The sequence below is a fragment of the Diaporthe batatas genome, assembly GCF_019321695.1.
Source record: "Diaporthe batatas strain CRI 302-4 chromosome Unknown Contig00010, whole genome shotgun sequence".
Classification (NCBI taxonomy): Eukaryota; Fungi; Ascomycota; class Sordariomycetes; order Diaporthales; family Diaporthaceae; genus Diaporthe; species Diaporthe batatas.
The window spans coordinates 1,219,194-1,233,314 of NW_025408557.1; the positions used below are offsets into that span (position 1 = coordinate 1,219,194).

Below are 14,121 nucleotides of genomic sequence, written 5' to 3' on the forward strand. Positions count from 1 at the left end.
AACAGTGATGAAATTCTACCTTTCTTGGCAAGCAATAACGCCGGATCCTGTATCCCAATGCTCCAATGCACATGAGTAGCTGCCGAACTCTCTTCCCGGCAGATGCAGCTTGCCTCTGGGGCTTGTAATGTTCTTGTGTGTTCCCAAGTGCTTTGCCATTTACATATGGCCATGCTTCTCCTCCAGCTCTCTCATGTACTTGACGAAGGTCTTCTTGTGTGTCTGTTTTCCCGGAGTCAGCTTTGCCGCCACGTCTCTCAAGTTGGAACGGGTGGGGAGGAGACGAACCATGCCCGCGTATTTCCCGTCACGGAGGACGCAGATATATCTCAGACCCAGTTTTACGAAGCACTCGTATACAAGGTCCATCGGAGAGTGGATATCCAGAGCCACAGGTGCCTGTTGAAACGTTTAGTTGCGAATTTTGCAATTTTCATCGATAGACTTACCGGGTCGATGTATCTTGTGAAGTCAGTGGGATCAGGGCCACCATCGTCTGAGTCGTCAATGGAAGGCACTTGAGCCATGAGACACAAGTCTGAACCCTCGTCCGCGAGCTGATCCAGTGCGAATTCCAGGTCTGGTGCAGGTATCAACCCGACCAGCACGCCGTTCCTAAGGATAGGCAGGCCACCGTCGATCTCGCCAGCAGCATGCAGACGTTCGAGCTTGCTTCTCAGGCTGGCGGCTGAAACGAGGGGAGAACTGGTTACGTCGATTATCCTCTCGCGGCGTACCCTGGGCACGAGGTCTGCGAGTTCGGTCGTGAAAATCGGTTTGTGCTTGTTGTTGAGAAAAGGATACGAGTTCAGCTCCGTCAAAAGGTCCTGATAAAAATTAGTATGCTACTTTCATCCCAACCGTGATAGTTCTACTCACATAAATGCTCAGTGGCTCGATGAAATCCGATGTCCATTTTGCAACAAGAATGGCCAAGGAAAATGGCAGCACATAATCAAGGCTTCCAGTGAGTTCAAACAAGATGACTGTTGTGTGTTAGCTGCCTGTTATGATGTCTTAAAGGTAACATCCTGGAAATCTACAGATCGTGACAGGCGGGAAAACGTGGAAGTAGGAGTCTTGTGCTTACCAGCCAAGGTGACAGAGAGCCGAGTCACACCACACATGGTGGAGCCGGCCGCGATCAGGGCATAAACACCAGGCTGGATGCAGGTAGCATCCCCTATCCGCGAGCATCGATCCCAGACAGGCCATGTGTTGAACGTCATGACCAGCCATTGAACGATATGTCCAATCAATCGGCCCATCAAGCCGCCTACCACCATGGAAGGCACATATATACCGGCTGGGACTTTCTATACAATCATTTCGCGTTAGTCATGCGTCAGAACACCAGGCTTGGGTAACGAGTGTAAGCGGGGATGAAAGGTCAGATAACTCACAATACCGAAGGTAATGACCGTCAGAAAGCCCTTGATGAGGAAAGCAACCAGCAAGTTTCGTAGAACGGGAGGGATATCCACCCTCGTATCTGGACACAAGCCAAGCTCGTCCAGGCTATCATCATTTGGATCGCAAGGAGCTGCAAGATTGTACAGCAGTTTCGCGACCGGCAGCCTCGTAAGCCCGTTCCAGTACCCCATCAGTCCAGTGACCAGGGCCACCAGAATGACCTCCACGACGGGTACCCTCTTGATGACGGAAATCTTGCGGAAAGTCCTAGCCCAGTACCTGGAGGCCTTGATGAACAAGGCGCCGAGGACGCCGCCCAGGACTCCAACAATGACAAAGGAGACGAGCTCAAAGTACTCCCAATCAACAGCGTAGTGAACTTGGAACATGACGATCTTGTGGGTCCCGTACGGATTGAGGAATTTCAGGGTCAGCGCGGCGATTATGCAGCAGAAAAAGGTCCTGAAGAGGGTTTTGGCGGGGAAGAAGTAGGCTACCTCTTCCAGCCCGAACAGGACGCCGCCCAAGGGGGCACCAAAGGCAACGGCAACACCTGCTGCCGCGGCTGCCGAAAGGACTTCACGTCGCTTTCCGTCGTTTCTGTCGTACTTTTCGAAGAGACGGCAGGCGATGTTGCCAACGCAAGTCGCGATATGGACGTAGGGCCCTTCCTTGCCCAGACTCAAGCCGGATGCCACGCTGAGGATCAGGCCCACGGACTTGATCACGAGGGTCTTGACACCCAAGAAGCCGTGCAACACGAAACCGCTCAGGATGACGCGGACCTCGGCGACTCCACTGCCAGCAGCCGAGTAGTAGATCATGGGCGGTGCCGTGGGAGCAGGCGAAGTGCCCTGGCGACGGGGTGAAGCAGCGTCGCCGTTCTCAGGCTCGGGCTCGTTGTCTGCCAACACTGCAGCCTCTGCAGCCAGATTCTCGTCCAGTGTGGAAAGCCTGTAGGCGGAGGGGACGACGGTCTTGGTGGTGAGGGTGAGCAGACACGCAGACAATGCGAACAGGTTGACCCAGACAACATAGACGACCCATTCCCTCCACTTGGAAGCAAAAGGCCAGTCAGCAAAGTATTCGGCCCAAGACACCCAGTCGGTGCAGTCGCCCAGCGGGCAGCATCTCTTCTCGCTCATAGACCAGCTCGTCTGGCAGTAGCCATCCTTCCAATCGAAGAGCACCTGTTCGGAGACGTTGATGGCGTAGGCTATAACGGCAACAACAAAGCCGACCAAGGCGGACAGAATCCAGCCCTGTGCACCGTCGAAGACGAGATATAGGCGGCCCCAGAAGTCGGTGCGGCTCCGCAGAGCCTTGGCGCGGTAGGCATCCGCGATGCTGTCGTGTACCCAGTCGGTGGAGGTAAATTGGTCGTACCAGACGCGGTCATCTTGATATAAGGATGCCTTGGACTCGGACATGGGGTCTTGGTGCTGGGAGATGGCATTGATCAGGCGCGTACCCCACGACCCAGCCCGGCTGTGGTGCCTGGTGGACGCAGTAGTAGCTGTGAAGATGCGAGTCAGCACAGGAACAGGAACAGGGCAGCAGGTAGGTAGCACGAACAGAGAAAGCTACTGCCGGCCGGCAGTTGGACGTTGCGCGAGGTTCGCGGCGTACGTGGCGAGTCGGGCACGTCGTCGGATATCTTGACATGGGACCTGGAGCGTCCAAGCAGCGACGTGCGCTCAGTCGGCTCTTCTGACATGGAGCCTCGGCGGCTGTGGATGCGCGACGCAGGCCTCGAGCGCCTCCTATGGGAGATGGGCGAGTGGGGGACCACGAGATGTGGCCTGTCGTCGTCGTGGTCGTTGTCCATGTTGGGCGGCTGCGGATGGACAGTGTCCTGCTGGTATATTATTACAGCTAGCTACTGGGTAAACCTTGGGTGTCGCCGAGTTGGTGCCCCTCGCTGCATCAGAGAGGAGCCGGACGTGTAAGCATAGCGCGCAGCCGGATGGGTGTTTGATGGTTGGGTGGGACGGCGAGAAGAGGTTCGGAATGGAAGCTTCTTGGCCAAGTTTAAGGGACCGGGAAGAAGCAAAAAAGGCGAAGAAGATTGGACTTTGAGAGTGAGAATGAGAGATAATGATGGGAGGAGGTGACGAGAGGCCCACTCTTTTGCGGCCGGGGCAGACAATGAGGCGACAAGGGACACGCTGGGAGAGCTGGGGTGGGCCGTGGGCCGTCAGGTGCGGGCCAAGTTCGAGCAGCTGCGATGGCAGTGTGTTTGAAGGAGGAGCAGGAAATGGCTAATAATATTGGGGATGATGTGGCACAGAGATGCTGTGTGGTCAGTTGGAAGGTTCGCAGTCAGTCAGTCAGACCAGACCAGACCAGAGTCTGTCGATGTTCAGCCCAGAACAAGCAAGCCAGAAGGCGGTAGGTAGTCTTGATATTGATGGCAAGGCATGAGAGCACTGAGTAATTGCACTGCCGGGCGGCTGGCTGCATCCATGAGCCCTGATCTGCGACAGGTTGCTCGAGAGGACCACCCTGGCAGCGCAGCAGGGTCTTGGCTCAAATGTCCTGCCGTGTTGGGCACATATCTCGACATACGGAGTACACACAGAACACACCGACCAAGGTGGTGCAGGTGCAGGATGGGGCAGATGGATGGATAGGGATGCATTGTGACTTTATTTTGGGGGCACGAGGCTTCGGGTATTGCATCATACCTGGATCCTGGGGGCCCATCCCTCGACCCCTCGGCCTGTTGATTGGAGGCGAGCTGCCCTGGCCCCTCCCATGCCCTGCCTGAGCTGCCGGCGCTGGGCCAGCTTATGCCTGCCAACTGCAGTAAGGCGGTCAGGTCCCCTAATAAATGTTGTCACCTGCCCGGCCCTGGTCAGTCGCCCCAGGGCTGCCGTTGCAGCTTGATGGTTCGTCGCGGGGTTCGACTCAACATTGCTCACCGGGACATGTTCCTGCTGGACAATTTATGTGACGCTGCACGCACATTGGGTTTTCCACAGCTGCATCAGATGTCGTATAGCAATCTGCAATGTTCTGATGAGCTCAATCTGCCAGTCTTGTTCTCTCATTTACTCCGTACATACAGCATCCCTGCCAGTTATGCAGTTAACACGCAGCAAGGACAGACCAAGGCCGCTTGTGGCGCGTGATGGCACTGCCGATACGACGTGTTCGGGCGATAATCGCGGCTCACAGGCAGATCCCGACGTGACCCCAAAACTGTCAAGCTCTCTAGTGCGGGCCAAGGGTTAGCTCCAACCCTGGCAACTGGCTTGTTTGTCTGCTGCCTCTCCCAGTGTGAATAAAGTACGCTTGGCGTCTTGCTAGGCGCATCAGCTTCACATCACGGCCAGCTTGATCCGGGATCATCAGACCGTATCCGGCCTTGACCTGCGCCACTTCACCTGAACCCTGCTGCCGTGGAGCCCATCATCGCGAACGCCATCATCGACGACCTCCTCATGCGGCTGGCCGGAGCTCGTCATGGACAACAAGCCAGCCGCCCCAAAATTCGCGTCCTTCAAGCCCAAGTCTCGAGATCCACCAGCCTCTTCTGAGCCCCCCACATCAAATGAGGCCACCCAGGTGGAAAGGACGCGACATGTTCCAAGGTTCTCCTCCTTCAGACAGGCCTCTGACGGCCCACAAAAGCCATCTGATTCTGATGCACCAAGTGACCATAAGAGCCGCGCCCATCATCGGAGCAGACATTCCAAGTCAGCCTCCCACCATCGCCATCGCCGTCATGAGCGGCACCGTTCTCCCAGTGCCGAGAGGCGGAAATCTCCATCCCCGCCCCCAAGAAAACCAGCTCCCAAGGAAGAGCCCTTGTTCATCACCGACAAACGGGGGGACTCACTGATTGTGAGATACGGATCAAACGATCGATCCAAGGTTCCCACATATCGTCGCTATGGTGCAGGCAGGGTCATGGGGGCGACAGGTCGGCTTCGCCTGATATACGACGGCCCAAAGCAGCTGTTCAGCCTGGGCGGCAAGCTGGGAGACGGCCCGTCCGCGTTTCGAGACAGGAACATCTTGGCCAATGCATCCCGAAAGAAGGTGCAGGTCTTCAGGTTGCGCTCAACGCCAGGTCACGATCAGAAAGAGCTCAACCAAGACTGGTATGATTACATCCCCATGTCGGACTCTCGCAAGCGCAAGAGGGCCATCACTGGGCCTGAAGATGTCTCCGAGGACGATGGGCCCGATTATCGGTCAATACAGGGCAAGGCTAAGGCCCGTGACTTCGTTGACAGCGACCTCGAATCTGCTGGTACCTCGGACTCTGAGAACGAGCCCCTAGTCGACGTGTCTGACCCTGCAAGGCAGAAGTCTATCGAGTCATCTCGACGCGTCAAGGACCATCCCGAGGATGTAGAAGCCTGGATGGCTCTTGTTGAGCTCCAAGAATCGCTCCTCCGACTGGATGAGCACGCTCGCCAGGAGAGGAGTGATGACGAAGCCAAAGGTCTAGCAAGCATTAGAGTCTCTCTACTTGAGGAGGCCCTGCCTTCTGCGCCCGACAAGAAAGGTCGTGAAAGACTGCTCTTGAGACTGATGCGCGAGGGCTCTAGAGTATGGGGCAGTAAGACACTGGCGAAACGCTGGGCCGAAGTTAGTCGCGAGGACGACAGCTTCGCAATGTGGAAGGCGCATCTGGATCATAGGCTCTCCAACATGGCGACCTTCACGTACGGCGAACTGAAGAAAGTGCATGTTGAACGTTTACAGCTGCTGAGGCAACGTCTGGCTGACAATGACATGAGCAGCACCGACACGCTCTCATCAGTCGGCATCTGCAATGAGCTTGTCTATGTCTTCCTGAGGACCACGCGGTTCATACAAGACGCTGGCTACTCAGAGCTGGCAGTTGCCGCGTGGCAGGCCATCCTAGAGCTCAACTTTGCCCGGCCAAGCGATGCATCCGATCTAGAGGCTGAGGATCTGATGTCATCCTTCGCTGATTTCTGGGAGAGCGAAGTCCCTCGGATCGGCGAGGACAATGCCAAAGGGTGGGTGCATTTTGCGGGGGCAGAAGAAATGGCAGATTTACCAGAATCGAGGCCCGATCCACCTGCTGCACCGCCCGGGACGAGAGACGTCTATAAAGCCTGGGCTGCTTTAGAAACGCACCGAGACAAGGCTGCGGGACTTCCTGCTCGAACCCTGGATGAAGGCACAGAAGACGATCCGTTTCGTGTGGTTATGTTCTCCGATCTGAAGCCAATGATGTTCTATCTGCCATCATCCCTTTTGACATCAATGAAAGAGTTGCTGATAGACGCGTTCCTTCTCTTCAACCAATGCCTACCAGCGTCTAAAGTGCCAGGCTCCATGATACAAGAGGCACTCAGCGACCCGTTCGTATACGGCAACGTGGTCGCAACTGAGGAGCTGATCCCGAGGAAGAACCATGATTCGGAGGAAACAGGAAAGAAAGAGCCAAGGTTCACACAACCCAACCGCCATATGGCCTTGTCCACAGATGTTCTTTTCGCGGGAGAAGACTGGTTCAGCTATTTTGAACATTCGCTACCGTCAGAGGTTGGCTTGGTTCTCAGGGCCACGACGCAGTTAGCTTTGGATTTTGGTCTCGAGTCTGTCGGGGAATACAGTCTGGCCGTGGCGTGGAAGCAGGACCCAGGCACAGTCAAAAAGGCGGCAAAAAAGCTGCTGAAAAAATATCCATCGAACACACGTCTGTACAATGCATACGCTCTTGCAGAATGGCGGTTGGGCAATAAAGACGTGACGAGGAAAGTTCTCCTGTCTGCGACGAGCCAGGAACTACCACGGAAGCAGCCTCTGTGGAATACCTTCGCCTGGCTGGAACTTGAAGCTGGGAACAAGCAAAAGTCGTTGGCTTTGTGCGTCTTTTCAACAGAAGATCAAAGAGATCACGACATGGTCGACCGATCACTTGACACGCAGGATGCCATAGCCCCAAGTAAGCTATTGAAGGCGCAGCAAGTGCTATCCTCACAGAGAGACTTTCTGCTCTCCTCCGGGGACCTCGGCCAAGCGTGCGAGTACGCTGAGGCACTCTCCCTGTTTGAGTATCTCTCCAGCGAATCCTCAACGGAACCCATGTCATCGCAACAAGGCAGCATCTCGGCAGCAGTGAACAGCATCCAAGCCTTCGCCTCCGACGTCGCATCCCGCAAGCAAGGGTCCTCTCCCGACCTCGAGCGGCTCCTCCAGTCCACGGCGCACCTCCTCTACCTCCACGCCAGCAGGGGCCCGTTCCGGCCGCCCTTCGTCAGGGACCAGCTGCACTCATTCCTCAAGCTCTTCCCCTCCAACACCATCTTCCTGAACCTCCTCGCCTGGGCCGACACCAGCCTCCTCCTCAACGACCCCGTCCGCGAGGCGCTGCGGGCCCTCGTGCTCAAGGGCCCGCACGACCGCGTCGGCAGCAGGGTCTTCGCCATCCTCCACGAGCTGGACGCGGGCACGGTGCACTCTGCGCGCGCGGCGTTCGAGGCGGCTCTGGACAGCGACAACTGCAGGGGCAGCGCGGGCCTGTGGCGCGCCTACGTGCGCTTCTGCCACCGGCACAGGAAGGAGCTCAGGGGCAAGGCGGTGGAGGTGTTTTACAGGGCCGTCGGCGCGTGTGCGTGGTCCAAGGACGTTGCTATGGGGGCTTTTGGGACCCTCGTGGGGGAAATGGACTCGGGTGATCTGAGGGGTGTGTATGCTGCGATGGTGGCCAAGGGCTTGAGGATCCATGTGGACCTGGAAGAGTTTAGCAAGGAGTGGTCGAGGGCTTCGAAGAGCAAGGACAAATCAAGATTTTGAGAGGGCTGTGAAAGGCAATCACTCACATGTCAGAGAAAATGCTCCCAGACAGTCAATTCGATGCATTATCTCACCGACCAGTGGCCACATGTCCAAAATGCTGGTTGGTCCTGTCAGCTCGATCAGACCGCCGTATCCCAGAGCTTGGATGAAAACACCAGCTGGCAAGCGCCTGCAAACAGCAAATATCTCAAATTTGGCTTTAGGCTTTGCAGTGCTTGGAATGCTTCAAATTGAGGCTGCTTGAACCAAGCTCTGGTATTTCCACCAAGGAGATCATCGTGTGTATCCACAAATCCATACTTTGAAATGGACGATTCTGGGTGCTTACACTTTGATAGTAAGAACCGGCAGCGCGAGCCGCCTTTGAGAAGTATATTCAGATAGGTTCTAAGGCTAAATGGTGGCATTCAATATATTCAACCGAATGAAGATCTATGAATCCAACAAAAGTCATGGCCATGGAGTTGACTTCGCGATTGCAATCTCATGCATTGATACTTGGCTTATTGTTGATGTTGGCAGTCCGAGATGGAGGCTACGCTTCTTCAAATGTCGAATACCAAGAACATGGACCTACAGTTTACCTATCCTGCGGTTCAGTTGCCTAGTGGTACTCAGCCATTTTCACGTTAAGGATTGTGGGAACAGTTTGTGTGTGAGAGACAACTTTGTGTTTTTATTGTCTATATCTATCTAAAGTAGTCCATCTGGGGCGGTTTGATGTTCTTTTCTATCCTGTACTCCTTGCGAAATTAGATGATGCGCTGTGTTGATATAGTCGTGCCGTAAAAGTCGTGCCGTAAAAGTCGTGCCGTAAAAGAGTTGTTTTCTGAATAATGATGCTGTGAGAAAGTTTTGCCGTAAATTAGTTGATTCGCTTAGTTGTAGAATAGTCGATTCGCTTAGTCGTAAATTCGTCAAGTTCGTGTGTCTCTGATGAGACCAAATCCAAAATATCAAACCGCCCCAAGACTAAAATGTGCCCATCATGTCTGGCTTGAGCGCTAGTGTCGATAATTCCCACGCCGTCTGAATCCCGCAGAGTCCGTTCCCAAACCAACACCCCAAGCAGAAAAAAAAACTCCCTCTTTTTTTGAGGGAGAAAAAGTTCTTTCCACCCGAAAGCCCAAGCCCCAAGAGGAAAAAAAACTCCCTCACGATGGCTTGAGAGGGAGAAAAAAAGTTCCAACACCAAAGGTTGCGAACTTTCCGCCTCAGCAAGAGGGGTCCTCGAGGGGGCGATCCTTCACAAAAAGCGTCCGCAGATTCGTATGCCCGGCGGCGATGAGCGCAGCCCGCTGCGCCACGGAGAAGGTGTGGCGGGTCCCGCCCGAGATGCGGCGGTTGGCGACGGCGGTGATCCTCCTGAGGTTCTTGTGGCCGGCGGCGCGCAGGGCGGCGCGCTGTTCCCTCGAGAGGGTGGTGCGGCTCACGGTGATGGGGCGGCGGGAGACGATGGCGTTGATCCTGTTGATGCCGTGGTGTCCGGTCCTGGCCAGGGTGTCGCGCTGGCTCCGGGTGAGCACGGTGCTGCGTACCGTGAGGTCGACCTCGTCGCCCTCCTTACAGCCGTTGATGCGGCGCGTCTTCATCTCGCAACCCTGGACGTGGTCCAGTCCTGTCTTGGGGGGGTTGGCCTGGCAGTTGTCGCAAAGTTTGTCGATTTGCGTGTCGATGACCCAGCCGCACTGCGTGTGCTTCGAGTAAATGGATATGCACATGTTGGCGGATGGTTACTATGTGCTTGTTGAGTGTGCTTTTATCGAGTGTGTGGTTGCTGGCTGAGTGTTGGCAGAGAGTGATAAGAGAGTGATGAGAGAGTATGTGTTTGGTTGATAATGGGAGCCAAAATAATGAGCGTCGGAGGAAGGGAGCCATCACTTATATAACCTGAGTTTGCAGCTAAAACTCAGAGCTATACTGTCGCGCAGGACATCTTTCCGCGACTAATGGCACAAGTATACGCAAGGTCTGCCTGCCTCTCACTACATCGACTGAACAACTAAGAGCTCGCTTGTAGGCATCTAGCGCGTGGATGTATGAACAGGGCACTCACTATTGTGTATAGTCTCAAAAGTTCCAAACTGTCCAGGACAGATATATGCCCAAGGACCATGTTGGCTGGGGGATCAGGGAAGCTTGTTTACTTAGGCACAGGTAGTTGATGATAGCTTCCGCTTGATCTACACACTTGAGAGGAAAGACGAGCTTGGTGAACTGTGCGTCAGTATCACTGATATCAATTGTAATGGCGATGGATAGATCAAGCTTGTCTTCTTGTCATGCGCGCCATATCCGGCGTATAACCCTCAAAGCCTTCCTGATCCTCTCCTCTCGCTCTCTGGCTCGGTTGTTTTTCTCCGCCCCGGGTGGCACCTTCCAGCTCCCGGGCCATCCAGTCAACACAGGCTCGGGTGCTGCTCTCCCCTTCCGGTTGGCGTGATCGTTCGGCTGGTGCACACAGAAAGAGCCACCAGACTTTATGCTCCCAGGTAAACAAAGGGCCCGTAGCCAGGCAATTGAATGGCATCACGGGCGAGAAGGAGAAAGCTTGGATGAATCTCACTTGAAATCAGAGTCAGCGAGCAACAGAAATTGTGTACCCAATATTGACGCGAATTTAGGGGCGAGTGGGTGGAAAGGTAAGTTTTGAAACCGACAGCCCCTGAACTGGCGTTATTCTCGACTTGGATATCACATGGGCCATCAAACTCGCCTGCACTTGATCGCAGTATTGCAGAGTCCGGATGGAGAGACAAGCATGCGCAGGCACCATGGTATTTCCCATCGCAGCAGCCACCTGGTTACTATAGTCATGGCAACCACACAACTTTGACACCTTTTTTCAGAGCCTCCAGCAACGCAGAGAAATATACCCAGTCCCTTGCTGACAAGAAATCATTGCCGTAACATTGCCCCATGTCGGATGGAGCCCGGGTGAAGTGGATACAGACAAAACCATAGCATAGCCCCCAGGCTACATCAAATGTCGTCCGATGATCCGAGCGGTTGTCGTCCGATGTGGGACGTGGAGTCGACGGCGGCTGTCGATCCCATCCCACCACTACCCCACAACCCAGGTCACAGAATCTGGGGTAGCTCGGCAACCCTGCCGAGTGGCTAGCGCAGGGGTTCAATGACGTGCAGCTGGGATGGGAGGTCACCCAGAGGGGGGAAAAGGCGGGAAGGGGGACCTACCCTACCCTAAGCTTGGCGGTCCCTGCGTGCATACGCGTGCCGCAACGCGTGAGCCAGCCCGCGGCGCCACACCACCACCACACTTATGCCGGCTTACCCACGCAGTGCTAACTAACCATGGCTTTATTAGTCATGCACCCACCTACACATTGGGGTAATTTCTCATTATGCAGCTTCGTGACTGTCAAATATTTATTTACCACAGCTTCCATCCAAGTGCAGGCCCACACCACAGTTGTAGGTGCCACGACCTCGCCTCACCAGGGTGGTATCCTTCAGCCTGCATAAACGACCCTGGGAAAACGACTCGTCAGACTCTCGCCACCGCCGGTCCCCCAGCGCACCTCGAGTCATTGTGCCGGCCCCGGACAAACACACTTGCTTTTCAGCAGGAAGTCGACCAGGACCAGGCCCCTCAACAAGCTCAAGCTGCATGTTCTGGAACCCCCTTGGGACGTGTCACCCCGGCATGATGCCCATCACCAAGCACAGCAGCGCAGAACGGACGAATCACAAGCAGGTTCTATTGCTGTCTTCGACTTCCCATTTATCTGCTCCCCGATACCACAGATTCCCACCTCCGCAATGCCCAGTCCATTTCTAGCCAGCCCAATGCATCCGTACCAAGCCAGGCATTCATTGCGTCATGCACATGCCGAACAGTGTGCTCCACTCCCATCTCTGCAGCCAATACGTGTGCAGGCCAGGTTGCAGACCGTAGGAGCAAAAAGAAAAGAAAGAGGAGGAATGAAAAAAAAAAAACAGAATAAAGAGTTTTAGCGCCAAAGGGCATGTTTGAACACCACCATCCATCCTCACCGTCCCACAGATCCCTGTGAGAGGCTCAACAGCCCCTTGGCCGCCCCTCCCCTGAGCGCGCTGGACGTCAGGCTCTCATCCTCCTCAGCATCCTCCTCGGCGTCCCGCTGCCCGCGCCGCGGCGTCGACACGATGGACACGGAAGCCGACGACAATCTCGGTAGAGGCTGCTTGTCCGGCGGCGACATGCCCCTCGTGCCCCCCTCCCCCTCACGCGCCGGTTGCGCAGGCAGCGATGTGGGTGCCGCCGGTGCCGTTTCCGCCGTGGTCTTGCGCTCGTTACCGAGCCGGTACCACTGCTGCGCGGGCGTCGACCTCTCCACCGTGTGCGCCGACATGGAGGGCAGCGGTGTCCTGCGGCGCGTCATCCCGGGGACGGGCCGGACCTGCAGCCTGTCAAGGGGCACGTCGATCTGGCCTGTTTTGACCTTGTAGTTGGCCAGGCTGAGACGTAATCTGAGAATTTCGGTTTTCTGCGGTGACGCGTCAGTAACAATCTCAAACGTGCAAGCTTGCGGGGCGTGAGATGGGCCGGTGGTGTAGACCATACCTGTTTGAGCTCCTCGCGGCTGGTTATCCGACGCGTTTGCGGCGGTGGTGGTGGCAGCAGCTGTGGTGGTGCCAAGGAGTTTGAAAGCGACGGTGTAGGGGCGGCGGCGGGTGCAACGGCGGCAGTGGGAGGCGCAGTGGTGGTAGCAATGGTGGGCGCGTCGGTGTCGGGCTCCGTGATCGTGGTATCTTGGGAGGTGTTGATGCCAGAGACATCAAAGAGTGAGCTTGCGTCGGGCGAGAGGGATCGCCGGTCAGCGGTGGTAGTGGCCTGTGACGCGGGCGGCTCGTTCTGTACTATCGTCAGCACCGTTCCCCGTCGACACACTTGATTCAGGGCAGGGCAGGGCAGGGCAGGGCAGGGCAGGGCAGGGCAGGGCAGGGCAGGTCCTGTGGGCCAATATCCGCGTACCTCGTTGGTGTCGTGTGCCGTCTGCTGCCTCACCGGGGCGTCTGCAACCGTAGTCGAAGCAGCAGCAGCAGCAGCAGCAGCAGCAGCCACACCCGCCGCGTCATCAGAGCACAGCTTCTTGGCAGCGGGCTGCGGCAGCGATGAGGCCGTGGCCGCCGCGTCGTCCAGCGGCCTCTTCCTGGGGCTCCCGTCCCTAGAAACCTGCTGCTTGCGAGGCGAGGGGCTGGCGCGGCGCGAGAGGCTCAGGCTCGCCTCGCGGCTGCCTGCCTTGTTCTTCAGCGGGCTGGCACCACCGCCCGGCGCGGGCGACCTCGGCGACATCTGGACGTTTGCGTCCAGCGAGCCGAGGACGCGTCGCTTGGTTGGCGTCGCGGTTGCGCTCATCTTGGGAGAGGGTGGGTGAGGGCGAGGGCGTTTGTGTGGGGGGACGCGACTTGGACGAGCCACAGTGGATTCGCCACCGCGACAGCAGCGGGCTGGTGCAGCGATGGGACGGGTCGGCGCCTGGCACGGGTCGGCTCTGGCGTGCAAGTCGCGTCGGCAGAGGGTGCTCGCTCACGAGAAGCAAAGAAGAAGAAGGAGGGGGTGGACGGTGGACAATGTGGGAGAAGAGAGGGGGCGGCAGTGTCATGTAGTAGAGGACGTGTCTTGGGGTGTTTTTGTTGCAGTTTGTTGCAGCAACAATATAGTGCTATCCCGCTTCAACTGAACTGACGTGGGTCGCTTGGCTGGATTGTACCTGTAAAGATTGGTAGGCAGTAGGTATGGGGGACGGGGGGGCTGGGGGCGAGCTAGTGGGCAGGGCTGCACGTCGCGTCCTGGAAAAGTGTTCAGCGGGCCCCCCCTGTAACGTGAATTGCTTGTTGTACATATTTACTTGATTGCCTCTTTCGGAAGCGAAACCCCACTCCCGTCGCACAGCCCGTCCGGTGCCTCTGACA

The 14,121-nt window shown here is 56.3% G+C and overlaps 4 protein-coding genes across 4 annotated transcripts; 1 reads left to right on the forward strand and 3 right to left on the reverse strand.

The window, feature by feature from the left end:
• Positions 1-159: 159 nt before the first annotated feature.
• On the reverse strand, positions 160-3,130 carry KVR01_008408 (uncharacterized protein; the record flags this gene model as incomplete). Its single annotated transcript, XM_044793483.1, has 7 exons — positions 160-222; positions 289-399; positions 450-827; positions 880-986; positions 1,091-1,316; positions 1,404-2,929; positions 2,989-3,130. The coding sequence occupies 7 exons, from the start codon at positions 3,128-3,130 to the stop codon at positions 160-162; spliced, it is 2,553 nt and encodes an 850-aa protein (XP_044642175.1).
• Positions 3,131-4,705: 1,575 nt separating this feature from the next.
• On the forward strand, positions 4,706-8,322 carry KVR01_008630 (uncharacterized protein). The gene has a single exon (XM_044791400.1). The coding sequence runs from the start codon at positions 4,882-4,884 to the stop codon at positions 8,197-8,199; it is 3,318 nt and encodes a 1,105-aa protein (XP_044642397.1). The 5' UTR covers positions 4,706-4,881; the 3' UTR covers positions 8,200-8,322.
• Positions 8,323-9,416: 1,094 nt separating this feature from the next.
• Positions 9,417-9,923, reverse strand: KVR01_008872 (uncharacterized protein; the record flags this gene model as incomplete). The annotated part of the gene is made up of 1 exon (XM_044784011.1): positions 9,417-9,923. The coding sequence occupies one exon, from the start codon at positions 9,921-9,923 to the stop codon at positions 9,417-9,419; it is 507 nt and encodes a 168-aa protein (XP_044642639.1).
• Positions 9,924-11,630: 1,707 nt separating this feature from the next.
• On the reverse strand, positions 11,631-13,937 carry KVR01_008842 (uncharacterized protein). Its single transcript, XM_044790333.1, has 3 exons — positions 13,181-13,937; positions 12,770-13,060; positions 11,631-12,692 (listed from the first exon to the last, which is right to left on the reverse strand). The coding sequence occupies exons 1-3, from the start codon at positions 13,562-13,564 to the stop codon at positions 12,216-12,218; spliced, it is 1,152 nt and encodes a 383-aa protein (XP_044642609.1). The 5' UTR covers positions 13,565-13,937; the 3' UTR covers positions 11,631-12,215.
• Positions 13,938-14,121: the final 184 nt, after the last annotated feature.